The 25,285-nt window shown below is 34.5% G+C and overlaps 1 protein-coding gene across 10 annotated transcripts in view; it reads left to right on the top strand.

Moving 5' to 3' along the window:
- The window catches only part of ANKRD17 (ankyrin repeat domain 17), a 159,786-nt gene that overhangs the window by 79,963 nt on the left and 54,538 nt on the right, over nt 1-25,285 (top strand). For 2 of the 10 annotated variants that reach the window (XM_082838776.1, XM_082838782.1), the window contains exons 4-16: nt 1,095-1,242; nt 1,505-1,652; nt 2,809-3,042; nt 6,198-6,292; nt 8,231-8,468; nt 9,829-10,020; nt 10,401-10,510; nt 12,724-12,811; nt 14,117-14,244; nt 14,497-14,640; nt 15,180-15,282; nt 16,776-17,528; nt 21,803-21,951. In XM_082838776.1, the coding sequence (XP_082694902.1) occupies nt 1,095-1,242; nt 1,505-1,652; nt 2,809-3,042; nt 6,198-6,292; nt 8,231-8,468; nt 9,829-10,020; nt 10,401-10,510; nt 12,724-12,811; nt 14,117-14,244; nt 14,497-14,640; nt 15,180-15,282; nt 16,776-17,528; nt 21,803-21,951 (2,530 nt within the window). Of the gene's footprint in view, nt 1-1,094; nt 1,243-1,504; nt 1,653-2,808; nt 3,043-6,197; nt 6,293-8,230; nt 8,469-9,828; nt 10,021-10,376; nt 10,511-12,723; nt 12,812-14,116; nt 14,245-14,496; nt 14,641-15,179; nt 15,283-16,775; nt 17,529-21,802; nt 21,952-25,285 lie in introns of all 10 variants that reach the window. The other 8 variants (XM_082838773.1, XM_082838779.1, XM_082838781.1 and 5 more) reach the window with 6 other exon arrangements.

Here is a 25,285-nt window from a genome sequence, read left to right as displayed (position 1 = left end):
TCTTATAAGGATTCTGACTTTTACTGTGGGTAAGATTAAAGGCCAGTGGAGGATTCTGAGCAGAAGAGTGACAGGTCTGCTTCCTTTTAAGCAAGATCTCTCTGGCTCCTTCACTGAAAAAAGCCTGAAGGAGAGCAAGGGTAAAAGCAGGGAGACTGCTTAGGAGACTTCACCATAATCTTGGCTAAGGATGATATTCTTAAAACTGGGGGGTAGTGATAATATAGGTATAGAAAACAGGTTATCCATGGATGATGGCTTTAGTACCTGAAGTGACAGGGCCATGTTTTAAGAGGAGGTTGTAAGAATTGAGGTATATTTGAAATAAAGAGAATATTAATGAAGAGACTCGGAATTAGTGTTTTTCTAAGAATGGATTTTAGCCGCAAGTGAAGGAATCTTTAGAAATGTCCATAGTTGAAATTCTTTTGGAAGATTTACAGGGCAAATGCTTTACTCTAAGTATAATTTTCTGTTGTTCCACCACTTTTTCCACTCTCCTTTTGCTTGAATTAAGCCTTTGCCTTACCTGGATATTTTTCATACTTCCCCAAAACATGATGGCATAAGTAAATACTTCAAAAAAAGAATCTCCTTCTCAGTTATTCATAGATTAGTCAAAATTACATGCTCACAACTTTCATATATGATTTCCCTTTACTTGATTGAAGAACTTAGGCATTTATAATTAGTAAAAGTTTTACCCATTTCATTAAACCTTATAAAATTTTTCTAGTGACTAAACAAACAGAAGTGTAATTATAACTTGTATTTCCTTCATGTGATTTTTCTATACAATTTTATGTTTTAAAATTTTGAATTTTTTCCCTACTTATAGTAAATTAGACTTTATCTTTCAGTTACATGATTGAAAACATTTTGTAATTGGGATAATTTTAATTCAGTGACTTTTATATGTAGATTTTAAAAACTCAGTGAACTGAATCATTTAATTTTCTTTTTGTTATGAGTCATATTGAAATAATCATTCTTTTTAGCACTACTGTCCAGATTAATTTGAAAAAATCAACACTTATGCTGGGCAATTTTTTATATTCTTATATCCTGATATTACAATATTCTTCCCCCAATAGCCGCAGTTTGGCAGAAGCCTGTTCAGAAGGAGATGTAAATGCTGTGCGAAAGTTACTCATTGAAGGGCGAAGTGTAAATGAACACACTGAGGAAGGGGAGAGCCTCCTTTGTTTAGCTTGTTCTGCTGGATATTATGAGCTTGCACAGGTTTGTATTATCAAAATAAAGCTCACAGTTTTTTGATTGTTTTGTTTTAATTTGGCCTGTGTATTAAGGGAATAATAAACTAAAATCAACCATCAGGCTCATTTCAAGAAATAGTTTTGTTAGATACATTTTTTTTGTTTATTGGCTCTTTTGTTTATTGGCTCTCTAGCATGACTAGGTAGGTGTTAACATAAATATATGTTCAAAAACTTTTGATGAAAATATCATTTTCTAATATCCTTTAAACTTTTTCTTTCATAAGGTTTTGTTGGCAATGCATGCCAATGTGGAAGATAGGGGGATCAAAGGTGACATTACACCTTTAATGGCTGCTGCTAATGGAGGACATGTCAAAATTGTGAAGTTGCTGCTAGCTCATAAAGCTGATGTCAATGCACAGTCTTCAACAGGTTATGCATACTTCTTTTTCAGTTTTTAAATATTAACACCCTCTGATAGTAATTAATTCACATGAAAGTGATCATTAGTGATGCTTTCACAATTATCAGTGCTGCACATTTGTATATATCTGTGCATTAGGCTTAAAGTACATAGAATGTATCTTGAATGAAATTTCTCCTGTTTTGTGTATGAGTGCTATTAACTGGCCTTGGTTCTTTTATATTAAACACTGGCCCAGTTAAAAGGACCATCCTCTTGGAAGTGGAGAGGATGGTCTCCACCTCTCAAACCCAAGTTTCCTATTTATCAGGGGAAAATGGAAGGGAAGATAGGGAGAATAAGAAGGATACGCAACAGAAGGCAGGTCTGTCTAGTGTTAATAAATGCGGCCTATAGGAAAAGAAAGTATTATGAAAACATTATGTTACACAAGAGACAATGTTAATCTAAATCAGTTTTTTTTTCTTTCAAATTTGGGCATAAATGGATTCGTGTAAAAGCTCTAAAATATATGAAAATATATTTTGTGCATTTCCTTCATGCAAGATTTTTAAATTTATTAAATATTTTAAATAATTTTAAAGGTCTGCATGTTCTGGTTTGCGGGGGTTTTAGGAATTCTTATTTTACCCAGAAGTTAACTTTTTTTCCCATGTAAAATGGGAGATTTTTATCATTAAGAGGGAATGTTTTTGAAATTATTTTAACTTTGGCCACCAGTTAACTGATGTGTAAAGTTGTGGTGAAAACAGTACATGATTAAAAGGAACGGTATGAGGTATATCTATATATGATGAATAATTATAATCCAAAGAAAAAATAAAGCTTGGGAACCATTCCTCTGATTAAAGTTAGAATCAGTGTAACTTTTCCCTCATGTGGGAGGTTAGTTTCAGAATTGCTCAGTTCTTTTATAACTCTACAATTGTGATAAGTGTATCTGATTTTCCACATGTGTTTGACCCTGATTTTTAAATGGAAAGAATAGGGAGTTGATTTCAGTAAGATAAAATGTAATGAAGAAAAGAATTATATATATAAGTGTAATAGCTAAATTTATTAAGATTATAGTCTCTCATTTCATTTTTGTCTTTGATACTAAATAAACCTCTGTTTTATTTTGGTATTTTATGTTAATGTCTTTGTTTTTCTTCATTCAAATAGGCAATACAGCACTTACATATGCTTGTGCTGGAGGTTATGTAGATGTTGTAAAGGTGCTCTTGGAATCCGGTGCTAGTATTGAGGACCATAATGAAAATGGTCATACTCCTCTTATGGAAGCTGGAAGTGCTGGACATGTGGAAGTAGCCAGATTGCTGCTAGAAAATGGGGCTGGCATTAATACGCATTCCAATGAATTTAAAGAGAGTGCCCTTACGTTAGCTTGTTACAAAGGTACAGTAAAGAACTTTTTTTTTTAAACAAAGTTTTTAAATTCATGAAATGACAGTTACTTCATATAGAATGGTTAGTCACTTAAAATAAAAAATAAAATATGGTAATAGTATATAGTACGTTATAAATAAGTGTTTAAAGTGTTTTAGAGTTTAAAAGTTTAATATATAAAGTTTATATATTAAACTTTTACAATATACACTCAATATTATAAATATTGTCAGTGAAAAATGACTGTTGATCCAGTTGTTTTATTAGAAACAGTTATTTAATTTTAATATGCACTGTACTTTTTAATGATTTTGCTTCTCAGAGTATTTTGCCTGGTTTACACAAAAGAATCCTGTTGAATCCAGAAGCGTTTAGCCTGTAAATTTAAAGTAAATGCAATAAAAGCTAGAATGAGGGGCTTCCCTGGGAGTCCAGTGGTTAAGACTCCACGCTTCCACTGCAGGTGGCGTGGGTTAGATCCCTGGTAGGGGAACTAAGATCCCACGTGCCGTGCGATATGGCCAGTAAATAAATAAATAGAAGCTAGAATGATTTATTAACAAGAAGATGCTTAAGCTATTTCTCATGATACCAAGAAGAAAGGAAAAGAATTGAAGAGAAAGGAGGATATATGAAAAGGAAAATAAAAAGTGGTGTGGAGGGAGTTTGTATTCAAAAGAAAAATTTTAGAGTATCATTAACACGTTTAATAAAGTTAGAGGGAAGAGCTGGTTGAAATTGAGAATACCTACCAATATATAGCTGTACAAAGGGGGTACATAGTGTTCTAAATGATGTCAATCAACCTGAAAATATTGATAATAGAGTAAAATATCTTCTTTGGGGGGGGCAAGATAATTGTCTGGAAAGATACTTGGTCCTCAGCTAGTTAATCTAGATTCTAAAAAGACAGCCACAGAGCCAGACATTTTTCAGAATCAACCTTTTTGACAGATAAATTGCTATAAACTAAGAAACTTTTTTTTTTTAAAGAAGATGTTGCGGGTAGGAGTTTATTAATTTATTTTATTTATTTTTGCTGTGTTGGGTCTTCGTTTCTGTGCCAGGGCTTTCTCTAGTTATGGTAAGCGGGGGACACTCTTCATCGCGGTGCGCGGGCCTCTCACTATCGCAGCCTCTCTTGTTGCAGAGCACAGGCTCCAGATGCTCAGGCTCAGTAGTTGTGGCTCACGGGCCCAGTTGCTCCGCGGCATGTGGGATCCTCCCAGTCCAGGGCTCAAAACCGTGTCCCCTGCATTAGCAGGCAGATTCTCAACCACTGCGCCACCAGGGAAGCCCTAAACTAAGAAACTTTTTAAAAATAAAATTTCATGAAATTTTATACCTGCATAGCCCATTCACTTCAATGTTTTCTACCATCTGCAGCTGTGTCATGATTGTATCATAAAATAAGTGATACATTTTTGACCCAGAGGCATCAAGAAAAAGCTCTTGCAAGGCAAGGTATAAAAGTTAAGGAGAAAAAAAAAAAAGTTAAGGAGGCACTCACTCTCGATGGCTGAATCTTCACGTACACTAGCTTGTGAGTGAATGTCTCCTTAAATTTTGCGCCCAGGGCTTTGATTCCTTCACCCTTGTGTTGGACCTCCTGTTGTTTTGTTTCATTCTATCAGTACTTCAGAGTGGCCAGGGTTTTGTGAGGTCTTTTGGCATAACTTCACTTAAAAAACATGGCTAAAATACTCCTTAGACACATAAGTGACTAAAATTTAAGTTAAATGTAAAAATGTGCTCTAAAGGACTTTTGATTTTTTTCGTGTTACAGATAATTCAGATTAAGGGTACCTAGGAAGCACAGCTGAGGTCTCTTACTTCTCCAGTTCTGTTTAGTAGTTACGCAGAGGTTGATCTTCATTGGGAGGGGAGAAATTAAGCCTTGGGGCAGCCTCTCCAGGGCAGGCCGATTGGGTGGCTCTGTCTTACCTTTCCATCAAATACTTTTGAAATGGGAACTAGCTCCATTTTACTACTGAGACCCAGCTGGCCAGTGAGCTTTGAGATGGGGCTATATATAACTACTCTTCCCTCTCTCCTATGCTTGTAGCCCCACCCTGCTGAGGTTGGGGCTTGCAGGCTTTCCTTAGAGAAACTGGATATAGAACTGAGCTGGTGGAGAACATCTCTACTACTTCCAAGGATCCATGGACACTCTTACTTTCCCCTATTTCTGGTGAGGTCTCTTAGGATACAGATTGACAAGGAGGAGATGGGGAAGGGATAGAATTCAGGCTGATGTGGATCTTTGGGAAGGGAGAATGACAGAGAGGAAGGAGAGATAGTTTGTTAGCAAAAACAAGGTATGGCAGGTGCTACACTTATTCACCAGAGTTAATTTTAACTGTTCGTGATTCTGCCATCCACTCCTTCCTCCATTTCCAGTTGACTGAAAATTGACTGCAGCTCATTTCCAGATGAAGTTGGAAAAAAATTAGTCACTTTTCTACTGTTTCTTACATAGTATCTGAAGTCCTTTTTAAAATATAATTTATGTTCATTGTAACTACTCACAAGGTAATCTTTATCTGAACTGAAGCATATGGTTTATTTGAAACTACATAAATATATGTGTATGTATATATATGTGTGTGTATATATATGTATGTGTATGTATATGTTTATATCTAAATAAATGAATAAATATAAATGGTGTTGTTTCAAGAATATTTTTATATATATGGTTTCCAACTTACAAGCAGGTTGTTCCTAAAATGTCTGTGAGTTAGTTATGGAAACTTAAAGCTCATTTCCTCATAGAAATAACTTCAATGATGATTATCATCCCAGGCTACTAGTTCACAAAAACTAATTTAGTCTATAGTATAAATAAAATAACTACGGCATGCCTGGGCCCTAAAAAGGTTGTAGAGGGGATATTCTGGGTGTTGCATTTTAGGGCCACCTTTGCTCACCTACAGCAAGGATTTTAGTAGTAGCAGTTTCTAGGGTAACAGGGTAAGGAGTAGAACAGCACAGATCACTTATATAATTTGTGTTGGGCAGTTGAGGGTGGCTTGTAGCTGACTTTAGTATTATGGTAATAAATGTATTGCTGTAAGTTAAATACAACTTTTCAAAATATTGTTAATTTTATTTTTGGGGAATAATAAAATATTTTTAAGTAATCTTATAAACTTTTGGTTTAGGACATCTAGAGATGGTGCGATTTCTTTTGGAAGCAGGCGCAGATCAAGAGCATAAAACAGATGAAATGCACACTGCTTTAATGGAGGCTTGCATGGTAAGATTGGTGAAATACATACATGAAATATATTTATATATTAGGTAGAGACAGAGTCAGTGTATAGTGAGTGCCGTTTCCTTGGGTTCAAAGATTCTGTTTATCATGACTTGTGGATCAGAACCTCAGCTATCTGAGTTATAAGAGCCAGTCGTGCAGTATTAACTTCTACCAGAGGTGCTTTCTGAAGCTTTGTAGCACTACCTTCATTTTCTTAGTCTCCCATAGTTATACTGGTTTTATGTAATTGGCACAAAAAGTGACTTTTTAAAAGTTGATCAAGGATATTAAAAATGAGAACACAATCCACAGAGTATGCACATAATACTAAGTAAAACATGTTCATCAAACCCGTAATTTAAAATTTATGAAAAATTTGAAATTAGAATATTATCTGCATTACATAATTCTCCCTCTGTCATTCTCCTTTCCCAAAGATCCCTTTCCAGAGACTTTCCCTTCCCAAAGATCCTCTATCATGCTCTTTTCTCAGCCTTGAATTCCTTTTTTTAAGAACTTTTTTTTCATTTGTACTTGAGAATGTGTAATAATAGTACTCTTAAACTTTTGTATCTCAGTCTATGACTTGTGGCACAGAAATGAATCAGAATAACATTATAGGCAGATTTATGAGAAAAACACACCAAAGATAAAGCAGACCCCAAATTTTAAGTTTCTTGTCTCAACTTCCCTTCAGAGAATGATTATTGAAAGGATGTTAAATTTTAATTACTAATTTTAAAAAAATTAGGTAGCCATTTAAGACGAGTTATTTTTTGTTTTTCTTATTGCCATACCAGTGTTTGCTTTAGTAAATTATTCTTTTGATTAAACAAATTTTCTGGGAGGGTTTTGAGTTCCCCATCTGTTAAAATAATATCCTTCTCTAGGGTTGTTGTGAGGATTAAATGACATAATGTGTGTAAGGAACTTAAAACATCCTTGCCACCGCCATTAGAGAAACAAACTATATGTAGATTAAAAAATTAAACTGGAATATTCTGTAGACCTACTTTGCATGCAATATAAGTAAGTGTTATAAGTAGATGAAAGATACTAGTAGGGGCCATACGTTTTGGAGACTTGCTAAGAGACTGAGGTTTTAAACTGGACTTTAAAGGAAATGTAGGAGTTGACTACTTATGGAAGGAGAAAATTCTGAGCTAAAGGAACAGCAAAGTAACCACAGGGATAAGACATTAAAGTTGTGTAATATGGCAAGTACCAAGGCAAAAATGGGCATGACATGTTCAAAAGAAGATGAAATGTCTGTGAGGTAATACAGAAGGAAAAAATGTATCAAAGGAAGAAAGAATGGAAAAGTGAGCCTTGGGGTTGCCAGTATTTAGGAAAACTGTGAGAAAGGGAGACTGTTAAAGAAGACAGAAGATATTAAGAGAGAACTTCTTTTTCTTTTTCTTAATTTTCACTGGCATTTGATTGTCAAACAACAAAGGAATTGCCATGTACATATTGTGTTCCCTTTTCCCATCATGCTCAATTCCCCCACTCCTCTAAAAAGTATTGGATTTTTCTTTCTCTACCTAGCCAAAACTTTGCTTATCCTTAAAGTTTCTATGAAAATCCTACTTTCCCTTTCTAAACTGTATACTTTTAGCATTTAAGCTTATACTATGCAGTGTTGATGTTATCTCACAGTAATCTCTTATCTTATGTGCTTACTGTTTTTTTTTTCTGATGGTTAATAAGCTTTTTGATTGAAGATATTTTTCTACATATTTTATATCCTCAATTGCTATTTACTACTAGAGTAAACTGTAGATATGTCTTAATTAATGCTTGCTTACTCACCTGTTAAATGTAGATTTATTCTTATTTGAATTGAGATCAGTAAACTTCATTGTATAGCAATTGAGAAGTATTTTTAAAGATTTTTTAATGGTGCTGATTCAGTTTTTTTAATTGCATTGTAATCAGGATGGCCACGTTGAAGTAGCTAGGTTACTTCTTGACAGTGGTGCCCAAGTGAACATGCCTGCTGATTCATTTGAATCACCATTGACTTTGGCTGCATGTGGTGGGCACGTGGAACTTGCGGCTTTACTTATTGAAAGAGGAGCTAGCCTGGAAGAGGTCAATGATGAAGGTTATACACCATTGATGGAAGCTGCTCGTGAAGGACATGAAGAAATGGTGGCGTTACTTTTAGGCCAAGGTAACCAATACCAATCAAGACACTAACGCATAAATGTGTAAAATGTAAGATTATGATTTTATAAAATTGAATTTATTTCATTTTTCTAGTAGATTTGTAATGAGGTGCTATCACAAAAACTAAAGATGAAATATTTTCTTTGAAAACAGCTCTCATACTGTACTAAATAAAATCAAATGGACTTCTTTACTATTTAAGCGCTTTCAGAGCCATTTTGTGCTGTGTGAATAAAAATAGAGAGAAGTGGGGGTGGGATAGGGTTGTAGGTTATGTAGGGGCATGTATGAGATTCAGCATTTCTGCAGCTAATATATTGAGAGAATGCCTCTTAGGGCAGAATACCTATTAATAAATATTTGATGTTTCTAGTGTTTCATAAAGTACACTATGGGAAATCTTGCCATAAGGACTAACTTGATGAGAATGCAACAATGCATGTATAAGAAGCTGTAAAGGAGCTCAGTACACTGTGGGCTTCTCTTTTGGGGAAAGTGAAACAGTTACTTGACTGTATTAAGATACCTTAACTTTAGAAGTAATCTCGCATCTCTATCCATATTGGTAGCCTGGTTTTATATCTCTTTTAGTAGTAAAGGTTTTGTTTGTACAAATTTAGGAGGAATGGCACATTTTTAAAAAACCTTTTACTGAGAGGTAATATTGACTAGAATTTTAAAAGCATAGTTTTTGGAGCAGACTTTTTAGTTTGAATCACAAATCTACTGCTTGCCGATTTTGTAACTTTAGGCAAGTTTCTAACCTTCTGTGTCTCACTTTTGTTGTCTGTAGGGTTGTTGTGAGAATTTATAGATGTGTTTAAAGCTTTTAGAACACTGTTTGTCATATAGTGTCTGTTAAGTGTTAACTGTGGTGATGGTGGTTGTAGTGATGATGATAATGTTGTTGTGACCTTGGGCAAGTTAGTTAATCTCAATTTCCTTAGCTGTAAAAATGGAGCTAACAATAATATGTAAAATGCTTTAAATATTACCTGACAAATAACAGCATATTGAATATTATCTATTATTATTTTCATCAACATCTTTATCATCATTATTTTGAACCTTTATAACTAGGGGATGTGGTTTATTTTCTAAGGCCTTAAATCACATGACTTGTACCTTCTAGCTGAATAAATCTTATTCCAGCAGTGTACGTCAAATATGGACTAGTGGATGTGGTTTTGATAGTTTTCTTTATTTTTAACTGCCTCCTAGAATAGGGGAGAGGTACTTCATCATTTAGTAAATTAATATAAATGTTCATTTTTGAAGTATAGTTTACTAGGAAATAATAATGTTTTGCTTATCTCTGGAATAAGTTAATGACTTTCTTTAAATAATTAGAATCTTTATTTTAGGAGCAAATATCAATGCACAGACAGAAGAAACTCAAGAAACTGCCTTGACTTTGGCTTGCTGTGGAGGCTTTCTGGAAGTGGCAGACTTTCTAATTAAGGCAGGAGCTGATATAGAACTAGGGTGTTCTACCCCTTTAATGGAAGCTGCTCAAGAGGGTCATTTGGAGTTAGTTAAATACTTATTAGCTGCAGGTAGGCATTTTTGCATTTGGGAGTTTTTTTACATGATTTATTTAAGTAAAAATATTGCAATGCAAATAGCTTTTTTTTGATGTATGATGCACTGAATGTGTATAGAAAAATAATGTGATAAATTTTTTAGTGTATTTTGAATAAATAATTTACCTTATTGCTGTTTGAAATATCTGCAGTTTTAATTTTAAGCAGTAATCTATTTCTAATTTTTTTTCTTTTTTGCTTTTAAAGATGCTGACAGTATTCTCTATTTCTAGAAATGGATAAGGCTGTTTTGTCTAATTTGAGGAGATATGGCTTATCTAGAAGAAATTTCAGTATCCACATTTGTGTCTTATGATTCTTTTATTAAGGCTGTGTATCTAACACTACTGCAGGAGCTAATGTTCATGCAACAACAGCAACAGGGGATACAGCACTAACATACGCCTGTGAAAATGGTCATACCGATGTAGCTGATGTCTTACTTCAGGCAGGAGCAGATCTGGTAAGCTATGTCACTTTCTAAATCTTAATATTTAAAGCTAAGACAAGAAATTAATTGAAAGGAGATTATAGACAAAAGGTGTTTCTTTACTTCTGATTTTATGTTGGCCTTTTTGCCATTCTTTATCTCATTTAGTCATATTTTTTTCCTATGCTGTTTGGTGTCCATTCTTATTTTCCTTGTTAGCAGGACTATCCAGTCTACTACCCCTTTTCCCCTACAAAAAAGGGAAAATTTTGTGTTTGATATGTTAATAATTAATCATAATAATTAATACAGATCTTCTCTTAAGTACTTAGCTATTTTTAGAAGCTTTTCTGATCTGTCATAAAAAGGCAAATATGGCTTAGAGGTATTTCACTGTAGTTTAGGAAATAAATTGTACCTATACCATCAAAGCATTATTAAGTAAAGAAGTTAAAAAGATAAGTATTCAGTAAATAATATTTTCCCTCAAATAACTTTTTATTTAGTGAGAAGGATGAAATACTGAGGTCATTTTTTAAAATATTTATTTGTTTATTTATTTTGGGCCGCATTGGGTCTTCGTTGCTGCGCACAGGCTTTCTCTAGTTGCGGCGAGTGGGGGTTACTCTTCGTTGTGGTGCACAGTCTTCTCATTGCACTGGCTTCTCTTGTTGCTGAGCACAGGCTCTAGGTGCGTGGGCTTCAGTAGTTGTGGCACTCAGGCTCAGTAGTTGTGGCACACGGGCTTAGTTGCTCCATGGCATGTGGGGTCTTCCTAGACCAGGGCTCGAACCCGTGTCCCCTGCATTGGCAGGCGGATTCTTAACCACTGCGCCACCAGGGAAGTCCCTACTGAGGTCATTTTAAGGTAGATTACAAAGAGATGTCATAGGGAAAGGACAGATAGTAAAAAAGCTCAGAAGAGGTGAAGACGTCATCTGAGATGTTATGTTTGGGGCTGGGTAGGGTTTAGAAAGGTAGATACTGCGCTGTTGTTACAAAAGAGATACTCCAGTTGGAGGAAATAGTATGAGTACAGCCTGAGACGTAGGGAAGAAAAAAGCAATTGTGTGTGGGGAAAATAGTCATTCTTCCAGTTTAGCCTGTGAGGGAGTAAGAAAGGTAGGTTTTAGTTAAAACATAAGCACCCGTGTGTTCATGGGGCTGAGATTAATAAGCAAATGTGTTTTCCTATAGAAGTTCATAGTTTATGACAGAAACTCACATGCAGGCAGAAACAGGCTCCTCAATTAACTGATTTCTTAACTTAAACTTTACTTAACTTCTCTTTCCTCATTTATGAAAGGAGAGGGTTAAATTAGATTACTATTGTGGCCTCCTTCAGCTCTGTCTGTGTTGGTACAATTCTTGGAGAACTTATGATGCACATTATATTCTAGCTAGTCATGCGTATATTCTTCTTATTAGGTTTTGAGCTTCTTCAGCTTAGGAACTAAATTTCCAGTGTTTACTACAGTGACTGTGAAACATACAGCAATGTAATCTTGCTTAGTTAATTGCAATGAAAACAACTTAGTATATGACTTAAGAGAAGAATCATCCGATGTAAGTGTAAAAAATATTGGCATGTAAAATGCTTTATAAAAGGTGTTTTTTTCTCAAACCTTTATACTGTAAGATCTGAAAATTTTTCCTATGCTGATATTCTGAATTGCAAAAATGCAGCTGGTTCTCCATCCTTTTGAAACCCAGAAATCTCTAGTAATATCTTATAATTGATGGTATTAAATATCACTAGCCTTGTTATTTTTATGTAAGGTAAAATAGAGTTAATGGGAAGTCTGTAAAGACAGAGAGTGATATACTTAGAGAAATTCATACACGTAGGATACAAACTTATAAAAAGAAAATCACTTGTAGTGGATTAGGATAATGTTGATAATGTTGATTGTTTGGAGAGGGCTGTGCTAGAGTGCCATTCATTGTTCAAGTTCCACAGTCCTTTTTGTAGAGAGAAGGAAAAATTACCCAGGTGGATTTAGATGAGGGTGTAACAATCACATGAATATAACCCCAGTTCTTAATTTATCTATATTTCCATAGAACATGTTTCTAATTTGAGATTGTTTAAATTAAAGAATGTATTCCTAGATTTACTTCAAAGCATGTTATTTAATATATTTAGATTCTGAAATTAGTTCAGTTCTCTTCCTTTTGATTTTCATGAAAGGGAATAATTGTTCATTAGAAATTAAATATCAAGTAAGTCTGTGGTTTTTAAACAGGAGCATGAATCTGAAGGTGGAAGAACTCCTTTAATGAAAGCTGCAAGAGCTGGTCATGTTTGTACCGTTCAGTTCCTAATTAGTAAAGGTAGGTTTGTGTAAGGCAGTAATTTTTTTCCACAGGTATCTATCCCCTGCCCTTGGGTATTAAGAGATTTACAGGTAAAGAACATTTTGGAGGTGTCACATGGTGGAGGGATGCTACTGAGATTTTTGTGAGTGGGTAGTTGATAAACATCCTGCAACACATAGAACCATTCCAAACTGTGAAGAGTTCTGATACCGAATACCACCCTTGTTAAAAAAATTTCAGTACAGAAAAATTTCTCTGTGTAAAAAACTTTGAGGGTTTAGATACCTTGAAGTCTTTTCTGTTTATGTAATAATATATCTCGAAACCTGGATTTTTATGTTGTTTCTGCCACTGATTAATTTGAAGGCAAGTCACTTTTCTTCTTTATATTTCCTTGGGCCTAAGTTTCCTTCTTTGTAAAATATAGAGAGGTGTTCATAAATATAGCACCCCCCCAAAAAATCAAAATTGAAATGGAACAAATATGCCAAAAATGCATTTTCATTCATGGTCATTTATTCTACTTTGAATACCAAAATCCTTAATAACAAAGGTAGCCTAAAGTTTGAAATCGTTTGTAGGTAAAGAAAATAAATCAGAAATAACTTACTGGTCAAAGTATTTTAGGCAATTTGAACACTTCCTTGTGTTATATGTTTATGAATAAGACATAGTATTCTCAAGAATGAAATTATTTTCAGTTATTATCTCCTCTCTTCTTTAATTTTAATGAGTTTGATTCCAGTTTCTTCCTGGTATTTTATTTCCATTTCCCACATGCATAGCACAGTGCTCCAAATCAAGGATGAATTCATATTAAGGGGAAAATATACCTGTTTTCATTCTCAGATATTTCCCAATGAAAAAAGATTATACTACTATTACTTACTATTTTTTGTTAATTCCTTCCATATTTGGCCCATAGAGGGCAGTGTGGTTTATTTTTTAATTGGTTTTTAGTCATCTTTCCCACTGAAGATATTAAAATGTAGATAAAATTTTATATTTTACTTTTTTAAAACAGTGATTATATTAGGAATAATATATACTTTTATCATTTAATGGTTCATACTGAAACATTTATGGATGAAATTATATCATGTTTGTCTGGGATTTGTTTTAGAATAATTCAAGATGGGAGAGGAGAATGGATGTGGGTATATGTGAAATGAGATTGGCCATGTTTATAATCATTGAAGCTGGGTAATGGGTATGTGGGGCTTCATTATACTCTTCTCTCTACTCTTCGATTTTGAAGTTTACCATAATTTAAGAAACAACACTCTATTAACATGATTTTTCATGCCTTGTCTGTTTTAGGAGCAAATGTGAATAGAACCACAGCTAACAATGACCATACTGTACTGTCCCTGGCTTGTGCAGGGGGTCATCTGGCAGTGGTGGAACTACTTTTGGCTCATGGGGCAGATCCTACTCACCGTTTAAAAGTATGTAACTCAAATGTTTCAGGTAGCATTGTGAATTAATTTTCACTCTTGAGCATAACAAATTATTATCTATAAGTTCCACTTGTATTGGCATTCTAAATGTGTTCATTTTCTTCTGTTTTTAGAGAAAAGTGTTCTTTACTAAACCTAAAACTTTAATGTGTCTGGGGCCTGTTGGCTATATCTTCCTTAATGTTTCTGTAAATTAACTTTAAAAAAAATTTTTTTCCCCTTCCATATTCACTTTTTTAGGATGGCTCGACTATGTTGATAGAAGCAGCAAAAGGTGGTCATACAAGCGTTGTTTGCTATCTTTTGGACTATCCTAATAACTTGCTTTCAGCCCCTCCACCAGATGTCACTCAGTTAACGCCCCCATCCCACGATTTAAATAGGGTAAGCTTCTAAACTAAAGCATTTTATGTTATATCATCTTTTTCCCTTTTTCGGTCATAGTTCAAGATTAAACTAGATTGTTTTTTGTTATAATATGTAGTTCTTTTTATAGATAACATACTTGATATGGTTAATGAACCTCTGATGTAATATTCAGATTCTAGATTGATATGATTTTGCTTTGCTTTCTTACTGTGGCCAGAATAATCTTTTGATTTCAAAGTTCATTAAAAAAATGTCATGGAGGGAATTCCCTGGTGTCCAGTGGTTGGGACTCAGCGCTTTCACTGCTGGGTCCCGGGTTCAGTCCTTGGTCGGGGAACTAAGATCCCATCCCGCAAGCTGTGCAGCATGGCCGGAAAAAAAAAAAGTCATGGAAAATAATTTGATACCAACACATTTTAAGTAAATATGTCGCCTGAGATTGTCATATGAAAAAATATTTTGAATGGATCTTTGTAACTTATTCTTCATTTAAAGCAAATTATGTAATGGAAGGTGAGGAAAAGCAGATATATAATCAGTTTCATTTGTCTTAGGCTCCTCGTGTACCAGTTCAAGCACTGCCCATGGTTGTCCCACCTCAGGAGCCTGACAAACCACCTGCCAATGTTGCCACTACTCTTCCCATCAGGAATAAAGGTCAGTTATACTTCTAAAGACTTAACAAGTTGTCCAAGTAAAAATGATAAGATTGCAAAAAAAAACCAAAAACTGGCCATTTAAAATTATTATTCCACAAAAAATGAATTTTACTAGGTCGGCATAATTGAAGATTTTTTTTTTAACAATGAAAAAAGCATGTTATTGGGAGAGAACATAGTTAAGAACACTAATTTGTGCTGGAATCAGAAGTATTAGCAGTAGAAATTCAGATGCTCATCTTTGATGCAATTCTGATTATCCATGATTTCCTCTAATAACTAGTCATTTCTATTCATGTTAAAATGTTAGGCTGCGTATAATTGGGTGACATTTTTGTAAATTACTAAAATTTCTGTAGTGATATGAGGCATAATATTAATAAGCTAGATCAAAATTAAATTTTATTTTAGAATAACTGGTTTTAATATAGATTTTATATCTGGAATACCTTTTCTCAACCAAGAATTCAAAGTTACTTCAGATATGGTTGTTTGTTGCTCTAGAACTCTGAGGTCCATATTTGGTTTGTGGAAGTTACATCATGCATGTTCATAAGTTATGTCCCAAAAGATTACAGCTACCAGTTTTAATCAGTTTTTCCTTTTAGAAAGTTTTACCTGAGGAACCAATGTGGTTTTAATTTTTGGTTTTTGGCTACCTATATTATTTTACCAACAAGAATACTAAGTATTTCCACCAGTTCTTTTCAATCACCACTACCAATCTAGAGCCTTGGCACCTTTTTCAGTTGGTATAGCAAGCAAATGATTGCTATACCAATAGCCAGATATGTTTATTCACCTGGCTGTCAGAAGATACAGTGGATGTCATAGTTCAGCATCTTTTCTTCCAGGGAAACTGAATCCCATTTCTCTACTGGCCAGGTAGCTTTGTGAATATGTGAATTTCTATCTTACCTTTATCAGTCTTGAAGATGGTAGGCCCCAACAAAGACATATATTTTAGTTGGATTTTAATTTCCTGGTACTTCTCAGTGGTTTGAGTACTCTTTGTGTGTATGTGTGTGTGTTTAAAAGGCACAGACTATTAAATGTAGAAAAACCTTGGCTTAGAGGTTTAAGTTTTCCCTACATCTTAATAATTTAGCATTATTTTTCTGTTCTTATGATAAGTTTTTACATCTTTATGACCAGATGAGGTATCTATCTACACATAGCCTTAGATTTTACTTTAATTGTACCACTTAGATATCACAAACCTGCATCCCTCTATTGTCTAATTGTAACCATGTGATATTTTTAAAATTCTGAAATTAATTTCCCAAAGATTACTCTATGCACATAAAATACATACATTTTATATTTATGATAAAGAAGGTGGATTTGTTTTTAACTCCTTAACAGTGCATTTTCACCTTCTATGGATATATTAACTTGGTGCATAACTGTTGGCACTAAACCTCCCAACAGTAACTCTGTAATGAGGATGCCATTCATGTGCACTTCTGAGGGGGTTTCTTTTTCACACAGCTGCTTCTAAACAAAAGTCCAGCAGCCATTTGCCAGCAAACAGCCAGGATGTACAGGGTTACATCACCAATCAGTCTCCAGAGAGCATTGTAGAAGAGGCTCAGGGAAAGTTAACAGAACTGGAACAGAGGATAAAAGAAGCCATAGAAAAGAATGCACAGCTGCAGTCCTTGGAACTGGCTCATGCTGACCAACTTACCAAGGAGAAGATCGAGGAGCTGAACAAAACAAGGGAGGAACAAATTCAGAAGAAACAAAAGATTTTGGAGGAACTACAGAAAGTAGAACGAGAATTACAACTGAAAACTCAGCAGCAGCTAAAAAAGCAGTATCTAGAGGTTAAAGCTCAAAGAATTCAACTTCAGCAGCAGCAGCAACAGTCTTGCCAACATCTGGGACTGCTAACTCCTGTTGGGGTTGGAGAACAGCTTTCCGAGGGAGACTATGCACGGTTACAGCAAGTGGATCCCGTTTTGCTTAAAGATGAACCCCAGCAAACTGCTGCTCAGATGGGTTTTGCACCAGTCCAGCCTCTGGCCATGCCTCAAGCTTTGCCTCTGGCGGCAGGTCCCTTGCCTCCAGGGTCCATCGCAAATCTTACAGAACTGCAAGGAGTGATAGTTGGACAGCCAGTACTGGGCCAAGCACAGTTGGCAGGGCTGGGGCAAGGAATTCTGACAGAAACACAACAAGGGTTAATGGTAGCCAGCCCTGCTCAGACCCTCAATGACACGCTGGATGACATCATGGCAGGTGGGTTATATTGTTATGAGCAGGTATCAAATATGATTTGCTTAAGGCGAGTAAGAGTGTGCCAGAATTTTTTGCCGTTACCCAACTTGAGAACTATTTCTGGACTCTTGAACCATGTATATCTTTAGAAATATTAGTTCAATCTCAGACGTTCTCAGATGGATACAGGTCAAATTAAAGATTAGCTTATTCAATGCAAGTGGCTGAAACTTTCTGACTCAGGTGGGTAGGCTGGGAATCTAGGTTTTTCGGTAGTCAGGTTGATGTTTGATTTTTTTGTTTGTTTTTGGTTTTGTTTTTTCTCTTTAAGTTCAGAATACTGATAAAATTTTGGCTTTTTTTGCTTCTGTATTCACACCAATAAACTGGGAAATTGGTAGAAGTTGAAGTGCAAAACTAGTAGGATATATCAGAAAGCTTATTTGTGAACAGAAATACTTTATATCCTAATGGATCAGACTTCAAACCTGATGGATATTAAAAAAAAAAAAAAAGTAAATACTTTTACAACAATAATAAAGTACCAAACCAAATAAGGTTTGATTATACTGTATGTCAGTGATTTATCCCCTGTGAATGTTCATGTGTAGTTTCTTTCTAATTGTATTATGAGCAGGTGTGGTCCCTTGATAGTATCATAAATGATATATCTTTAAATGGGTAGGCAGAGAAATTTTTTTCCATTTTAATTAGATTCATTGGCAAAAAAATATTTTAGGGGTTGTTTTAATGGTTCTAGTTTGGGGTACTTAGTTTTTGTGAGTTCTGTAACAAAGTAGTAGAATGAGATTTTACAGGATTATAAGCCATAAGAATACTGTACTGAAAAGAATAATTTTCTTCATTTAAAAAAAAAGTAAAGAAAAAAAAACAGAAAAAGAAGGAACAGGGGAAAACAAAGGGAGTAAATAGGTGAATTTTGGTAATTTTCATCTGCTCTCTTCCCCCCTTTTAATTCTTTGGTCTATACTTAAAGGATGATTGAATTTTTTCTAATTTTGAAACTGTGTTTAAGTAGCATTATATATTATGATGAGATTATACATAATTTAACTTTAATCTTTTAAAAGAATAAAAGAAAATGAAATTGTATAGTGTTGAGATATTTAGCTAACATTCAGAAACTAAGAAACCAGCTAATGAGACAGATTTTATACTTAGAAATTGCTCTAAAGTTTCCTAATCTTCTTTTAGTATCACCTCAACAATAGTATGTGGAATGAAAGTCTCTGCTAATCTTAGAGGGTACAGTAACTACATCGGAAAAAATGCTATTAATTGTTAGTAAGAACTACAAAGCTTCTTATATTAAGAAGTATACATTTTTCCTATAGATTTGAAAGTTACTACTAATCACCATTAGTGGGTTATAATAATTGGGAATGTAATTTTAAAAACAGTATATATCTTACGAAAATTGAAGCACAGTAGCTCCAAATGCCAAATTTGATATTACTTTCATGGCCATTAATCTAGATCATAATGGTGTTCTTTATAATATGTCAATTCAACTACCAAAGAATGTGTAGAATTGAGTGTTATTTATTCAATTAAATGAAGAATGGACATTCCATACCAATGAATATTAAAAATTTTTTGATATGCTATCAGAATTTACCTGATGTTCTTGGGCATAGTTCAATAATGATTTGCCAGTTGTATAATTTTTATGCTGATCAGAATTATCGGAGGTTTGTAAAGTAGTTTTTCTGTCGATCTGTTTACCAAACGAAAACAATTAAATTCTCCCTATGTGTTCCAGGTGTTTTCATATAAAATTATTTTTTAAAGCTTATAACTTCTTAGGAAATATGACAGATACTTGTCATATTATAAAAATACTTTACCTGTTTATTCTCATTTATATGGGGAGAGGAGAGATGGCCACAAGAACAGGATTAAAAACATCCAGCTACCTCCCTGCAACCCATTCCTGCATCATGCATGTGCACGTGCACAAACATACACATATACACTCACTTCCACAGCCTTTAAACTTCTTCTCTAGTAATTGTTATTTCAGTTGACTAATGACCATTTCCATTTCTTTCTTTGGGTTTTTTAATATCTTACAACTTCATTAGGCTCAGTCTTCCTTCTCTCCTTCAGCATAATGTCTGTTCTTTATTCCTTAGTCCCCATTTATTAGACTGCTTTTATAAGATTCAGTCTCTTTTTCTCTAGTACTTGGCTGGTCAGAATCTTCTATCTTCCTTGGTTTCTGTACTAGCCAAACCAAAATCAGTTCCCTATTTAACCAGTCTTAACAACTTGCCTTTGCTGTGCTGTCAAGTTCCCTCTTTCCTTACCTGACGTTGAAATTTCTTTGAGCATCTGGTTTTCCCTCTCTGACCCTAAAATGAAGTTCCACACGTAAAGATCTGGTCTGTACCATGGTTCCTTCAGGTACCTACATATTTACAATTGTTACTTTTAATTTTAGAGAATGGATGAGTGACAGGCAGCTATTTAGTTTTAGTAAACCAATATCATAGGTACCCCAAGGGAATTAAATGAGAGAATTGATTTTTCCTATCTCCTTCTAGAAGAGGTGATAAGAAAAACCAGTTTGACCAAAAATAAGAAAACTAATATGTTCTTTAAAAGAACTTATTCAAATTGAAATGTAAATTATAATTTAGTCATTTAACAATAAACTTAGATTTTTTTGTTCAGTATCATGAAATAAAATTCAGTTTTTTGGACAGATTGGTGTTCATTCTGTTTAAGCTAATTTTGTGTTTAGCATTTTCATTTGTGAAAATCAGTCTAATCAGAGGAGAATATGGAACCCATTTTAAGAGCCATAGATTTTATATGGTTTTGAAATTTATATCTAGAATGTGTACATTTGAATTGTCTTGATCTTTTTCTTAACATACAAAACTATCAACGTGGAGTAACAATATCAAGGTCATTAGATGATTAACATGTTAGTGTTGAATACATGCCCTTTTCTATTGATCTGGATCCCTAAGGATTCAAATAGTGTGTTTTGTTTTGTTTTGTTTTGTTTTGTTTCCTCCTTTGTTCTTCCTTTGGCTTTTAAGTGGACTTAAAAATGTATAATTTTAGAATGTGTGTTGCTATAATGTATAGTGTATGTTTGTGCCTGAACTAAGGATTTCATGTAAAATAGATTTCTTAATTGACAATTGTGTTTATAATTGTTATGATAAGGTCTATTTCAGTTTTGTTCTTGGTAGGAGCATAACCTCTTTTGCCTGGTTTCAGATCCAGTTGTGAATCATGATTGTTTTCTGTCTCATGTAGTTGATAACTACATTGGTAACATACATCCACACTACTGTTGATCATTCAAAGATTAATGCCCAGACTCTAGTGCTATAGCATTTTTAATAAGGGGGAAAAAGGATTGATGTTCACATGGCAACTCCAGAAGTGAGTTGATGAGGGAATAAAGTACCCTCAACTGCTACCACCTTTGGAATTCTCCCATCTCAAGTACTGACCTAATTAGCCCCTTCTTAATTTGCTTATTTTGATGAAAATAATATCATGGCAAAATTATACTTAGAAGAACTAACAGTAATCTATATTTGAAGGCTGATTGCATGCATACATTTTTTTCTACCCTAATATTTTAATTTTGTCCTCCTAAGTCAGTGTGATTGCTAGATTGATTGGTGAGCATTTTACGCCCTTCAGAATAATTCTGTATGTGAGAAACTGTTTCTGTGTGAGGATCAAATTTTTATATATATATATGCTGTCATACTGAGGGCCACCCCCTGTCTGCAGTTAATAAAAGAATAGGAAGTATTTTAAATATTCAATAGCGAATGTCCCCAAACAGTGATATTACTTTCATTAGTTATAGAAAATAAGGTGTGAAACTGGCAGGTAAAAGACACATTTTCTCCTTCTTAACTTGACTATTTTAACTTTTATTCCTTTTCTGATTAAGAAGATATAATGGATAACCATTTGCATATATATTTAATTTTAATTCATAAAAATAGTTTTGTTTTCAGGGTTATTTTGAATTAAGGTTTTGTGATTACATACCATAAGAGGGGAATTTGTTTTTCATATCGTTTATTGTTTAGCAAATGGGTTACTCTCAATATATATTTAAATTTTGGTCTGTTGTCCAGTGTCAGAAATAACCAGGAAAATGAGTTATTAGTGCTATGGCAGTCTACCTGTAGATATTTTGTTTTTAAAGATATTTAAATATTTTCTGACAACTATTTCTTGCTGTTACCTAACAATGTTTCATCCTCATTAAGTACAGTTATTTTGTTCAACAGCAGTCAGTGGAAGAGCATCTGCAATGTCAAACACTCCTACCCACAGTATCGCTGCTTCCATTTCCCAACCTCAGACTCCAACTCCAAGTCCTATCATCTCTCCTTCAGCCATGCTTCCTATCTACCCTGCCATTGATATTGATGCACAGGTAAGCTCCAAACTCAGGAGTGATAGTTTTTAGCTGGAATTATATCATCATTAGAAACATTAATCAGTTATTTAAATCATCTTAGACTGCTTTGTCTCTGGGCAAAGACCTGAGCCACAGTTATAAATTAGAATCCACATTTAAAGAAATAAAATACCAAATACAGATTATTACTGATAATTATTGTGAAGATCTGGTTTCTGATATCATCAAGTAATCTTTTTTTCTTAAACTTTAGTTTAAAAAGGGATGTAAAAAGAAAGAACTTATTTAAGATTATGTATTTTCTTCTAAACTTAAATTAGAAGATGTGTCTTAAAATTCATATTGGATTCCATTTATATAGCATATATACTCAGTTACATTTATATTGTCTTTGAAAATTCTGATCTTGCTGACTGAAATATGTAGTAAGTCTATGTGTCTGTTTCTATAACACTGTTAAGTTTAAAAAACAAGTTTTTTAAAAGAATTAGTTTACCATGAAATGTCAGAGCAAAGTGAGGTTGGAAAAGAGAAGGTAGCTTGTGTTGTGTCCTGAAGAAATGCCAAGCAGCCTAGCTTAGAAGACTGCTGAATGAGGTAAGGGTATGTGGCTTTCTTCAGGACTGAGAAATGTTTGAAGTTTATTTAGTTTTGTGTTTTGATTAATGCCTGATGGAGAGACTAATGTGAGGGTGGTGGTGTACGTTATAAAACTTGCAGTTTTATAAATGATCACTTCTTTATAAGCATCAATTTTACGGAGGGGGATGGGGGGGAGAGAGAGAGAGAGAGTGTGTGTTTGTGTGTGTGTGTGTGTGTTTGTATTATTGCATCCTTAAGGGCCTGTACTATTAAGCTATTGAAATAAAGCCTCCTTTTCATTAAGATGTTTCTTGGTAATACTATGAAAAAGGAATTTCATTTCTGTTCTTATTTGCTTCCCTTATTTTATATGAGCTAACTTTTTTTTGAGCACCTAAAATAGTTAGGGGCTTTCTTTAAGGAATAACTTTATTCAATCTTCAGATTACACATATAAGGTAGCTACTCTTAAACACCCATTTTCCTGCTGAAGAAACCTAGACTAAGAGAGAGATTAAACATTTGGCTTACAATCACTTCATTTAACTAAGAAATGGTGGGGCTGGAGTCAAACTTAGGTTGGTTTGACTTCAAAGGCACCCTTCCAAATACCATACTATAGGGCTTCATTTTTAGTCTCATAAAAAAAAGTAGACATTCATTTGGTGAACCACAATGGTTTACATTTCATATTGATAGCATTGTAGAATTGGATTGAACTTTTTATTGAATTTGCATTATTTTCCTCTAATCTGTTTTGCTCTGAGTCTGTTAATGTTTTAACCAGAAGTATATTTTCTAATTTTGTGAGATCAAAAATTGATCCATAAGCAAAAGTAAAACTTCACCAAAATATAAAGTGTTTCTTCTTTTTTTTTTTTTAATGCTTTAAAATAAAACAGCCACAGGGACTTCCCTGGTGGTCCCGTGGTTAAGACTCTGCACTTCCACTGCAGCGGGGCAGGTTTGATCTCTGGTTGGGGAACTAAGATCCCGCATGCTGCACGGTGCAGCCAAAATTAAATCAATTAATCAATCAGCTACAGAAAAGGTTCCATCAAGTATGATCATGATTTTATTGAATTTGAGATTATAGTGATAATGAAATTTTACCTGACTATACCACTCAACCAACCATAAATTAATTTCTGAGAAGTTACATATAAATACTTTTAAAAAGTTAATTTGAACAAACGATGTACATTTTAAATGTAGTAGACATACTTATGTAAAAAGATTTGACTATGGCTCCTTAAAAATCTGCTTCTTTATCTGGTCTTTACATTGAGGCTTTTCAGTTGGGTTAGCCTAATATGAGTTACAATACTGTTCATGGAGTTTACCATAACTGCTTAGTTAGAAATTTCCTGTTTTGGAACACATAATACAAAATAATTATTTGGAAATAATTGTTCACCATTTTTTCTTTAACCTTCAGTGTTAGTTTTTTTAACTTACTAGTTTTTATGATACCAAGAAGGTACTTAAAGTAATAAATACAAAGATTCTTTTATGCTTAATCCACCTGAAGTTTTTTCTAGATTGTCAATACAAATTCCATGAGATTTTACGTAATGGATATTTTGGTTTATGTGTGACAATGCTGTGCCATTACAGACAGGTAATATGATGAAGATTCTTCCTCTATTTTGAAAGATTAAAATTCCTCTAATAATTGGATTTTCCATTTGTTTATTTAACAAAACTTAACATGTACATTCTTTTTTTTTTTTTTTTTGCGGTACGCGGGCCTCTCGCTGTTGTGGCCTCTCCCGTTGCAGAGCACAGGCTCCGGACACGCAGGCTCAGCGGCCATGGCTCACGGGCCCAGCTGCTCCGCGGCATGTGGGATCTTCCCGGACCGCGGCACGAACCCGTGTCCCCTGCATCAGCAGGCGGACCCTCAACTACTGTGCCACCAGGGAAGCCCAACATGTACATTCTTACTCTTTACAGATACTTACTTCTTTAACTTAATCTCTGTAACAATTCCATGAAGTAGGTACTGTTGCTATTACCATTTTACAGGTAAGGAAAGAGGCCTTGCCTAACAGCCAATTTTTTAGTGGAGCCAGCTTTCAAACAAACAAAAAAAAAGACTCTGGGTCTAAAATCTAGAAAATGGGTCTGCCTAGATAGCAAAGGGTCATGTGTGTTTAATCTTTACATCTGTTTAGCATATTTCCTTGGCCATACAGCATATTTACCACAAATCTTAAGGAAGAACAAAAGAAGTGTGATTTTTTTAATGCCTCAGTATATAAGTCTCTTTTTTTAAATGCTAATGATTCTTGAAAAATGGTCCTTTAGTTGATCATTATAGTAGGGAACTAATATTTTAAACAAGGATTAGCTGGAATCGTATGTGTAATTTCTGGCCCTTAAAGAATGCTAACGATAAGAGTTTGCATTCTTGGGCTTCCCTGGTGGCGCAGTGGTTGAGAGTCCGCCTGCCGATGCAGGGGACATGGGTTCGTGCCCCGGTCCGGGAAGATCCCACATGCTGTGGAGCGGCTGGGCCCGTGAGCCATGGCCGCTGAGCCTGCGCATCCGGAGCCTGTGTTCCACAATGGGGGAGGCCACAGCAGTGAGAGGCCCGCATACCACCAAAAAAAAAAAAAAAAAAAAGAGTTTGCATTCTTTATAACATTCCTCAAATCTTACGTTCTATAACTAGAAATCCCCCTTGGTTTGTGTGCCACAGGCTCTCCACCTCTCATGTAATGGTTTTATTGAATTAAGTTTGGATACTATCAAAACTTTTAAG

Source organism: Leucopleurus acutus (genome assembly GCF_964270905.1).
Source record: "Leucopleurus acutus genome assembly, chromosome: 4".
Classification (NCBI taxonomy): Eukaryota; Metazoa; Chordata; class Mammalia; order Artiodactyla; family Delphinidae; genus Leucopleurus; species Leucopleurus acutus.
This window is presented reverse-complemented; position numbering and strand designations above follow the sequence as displayed.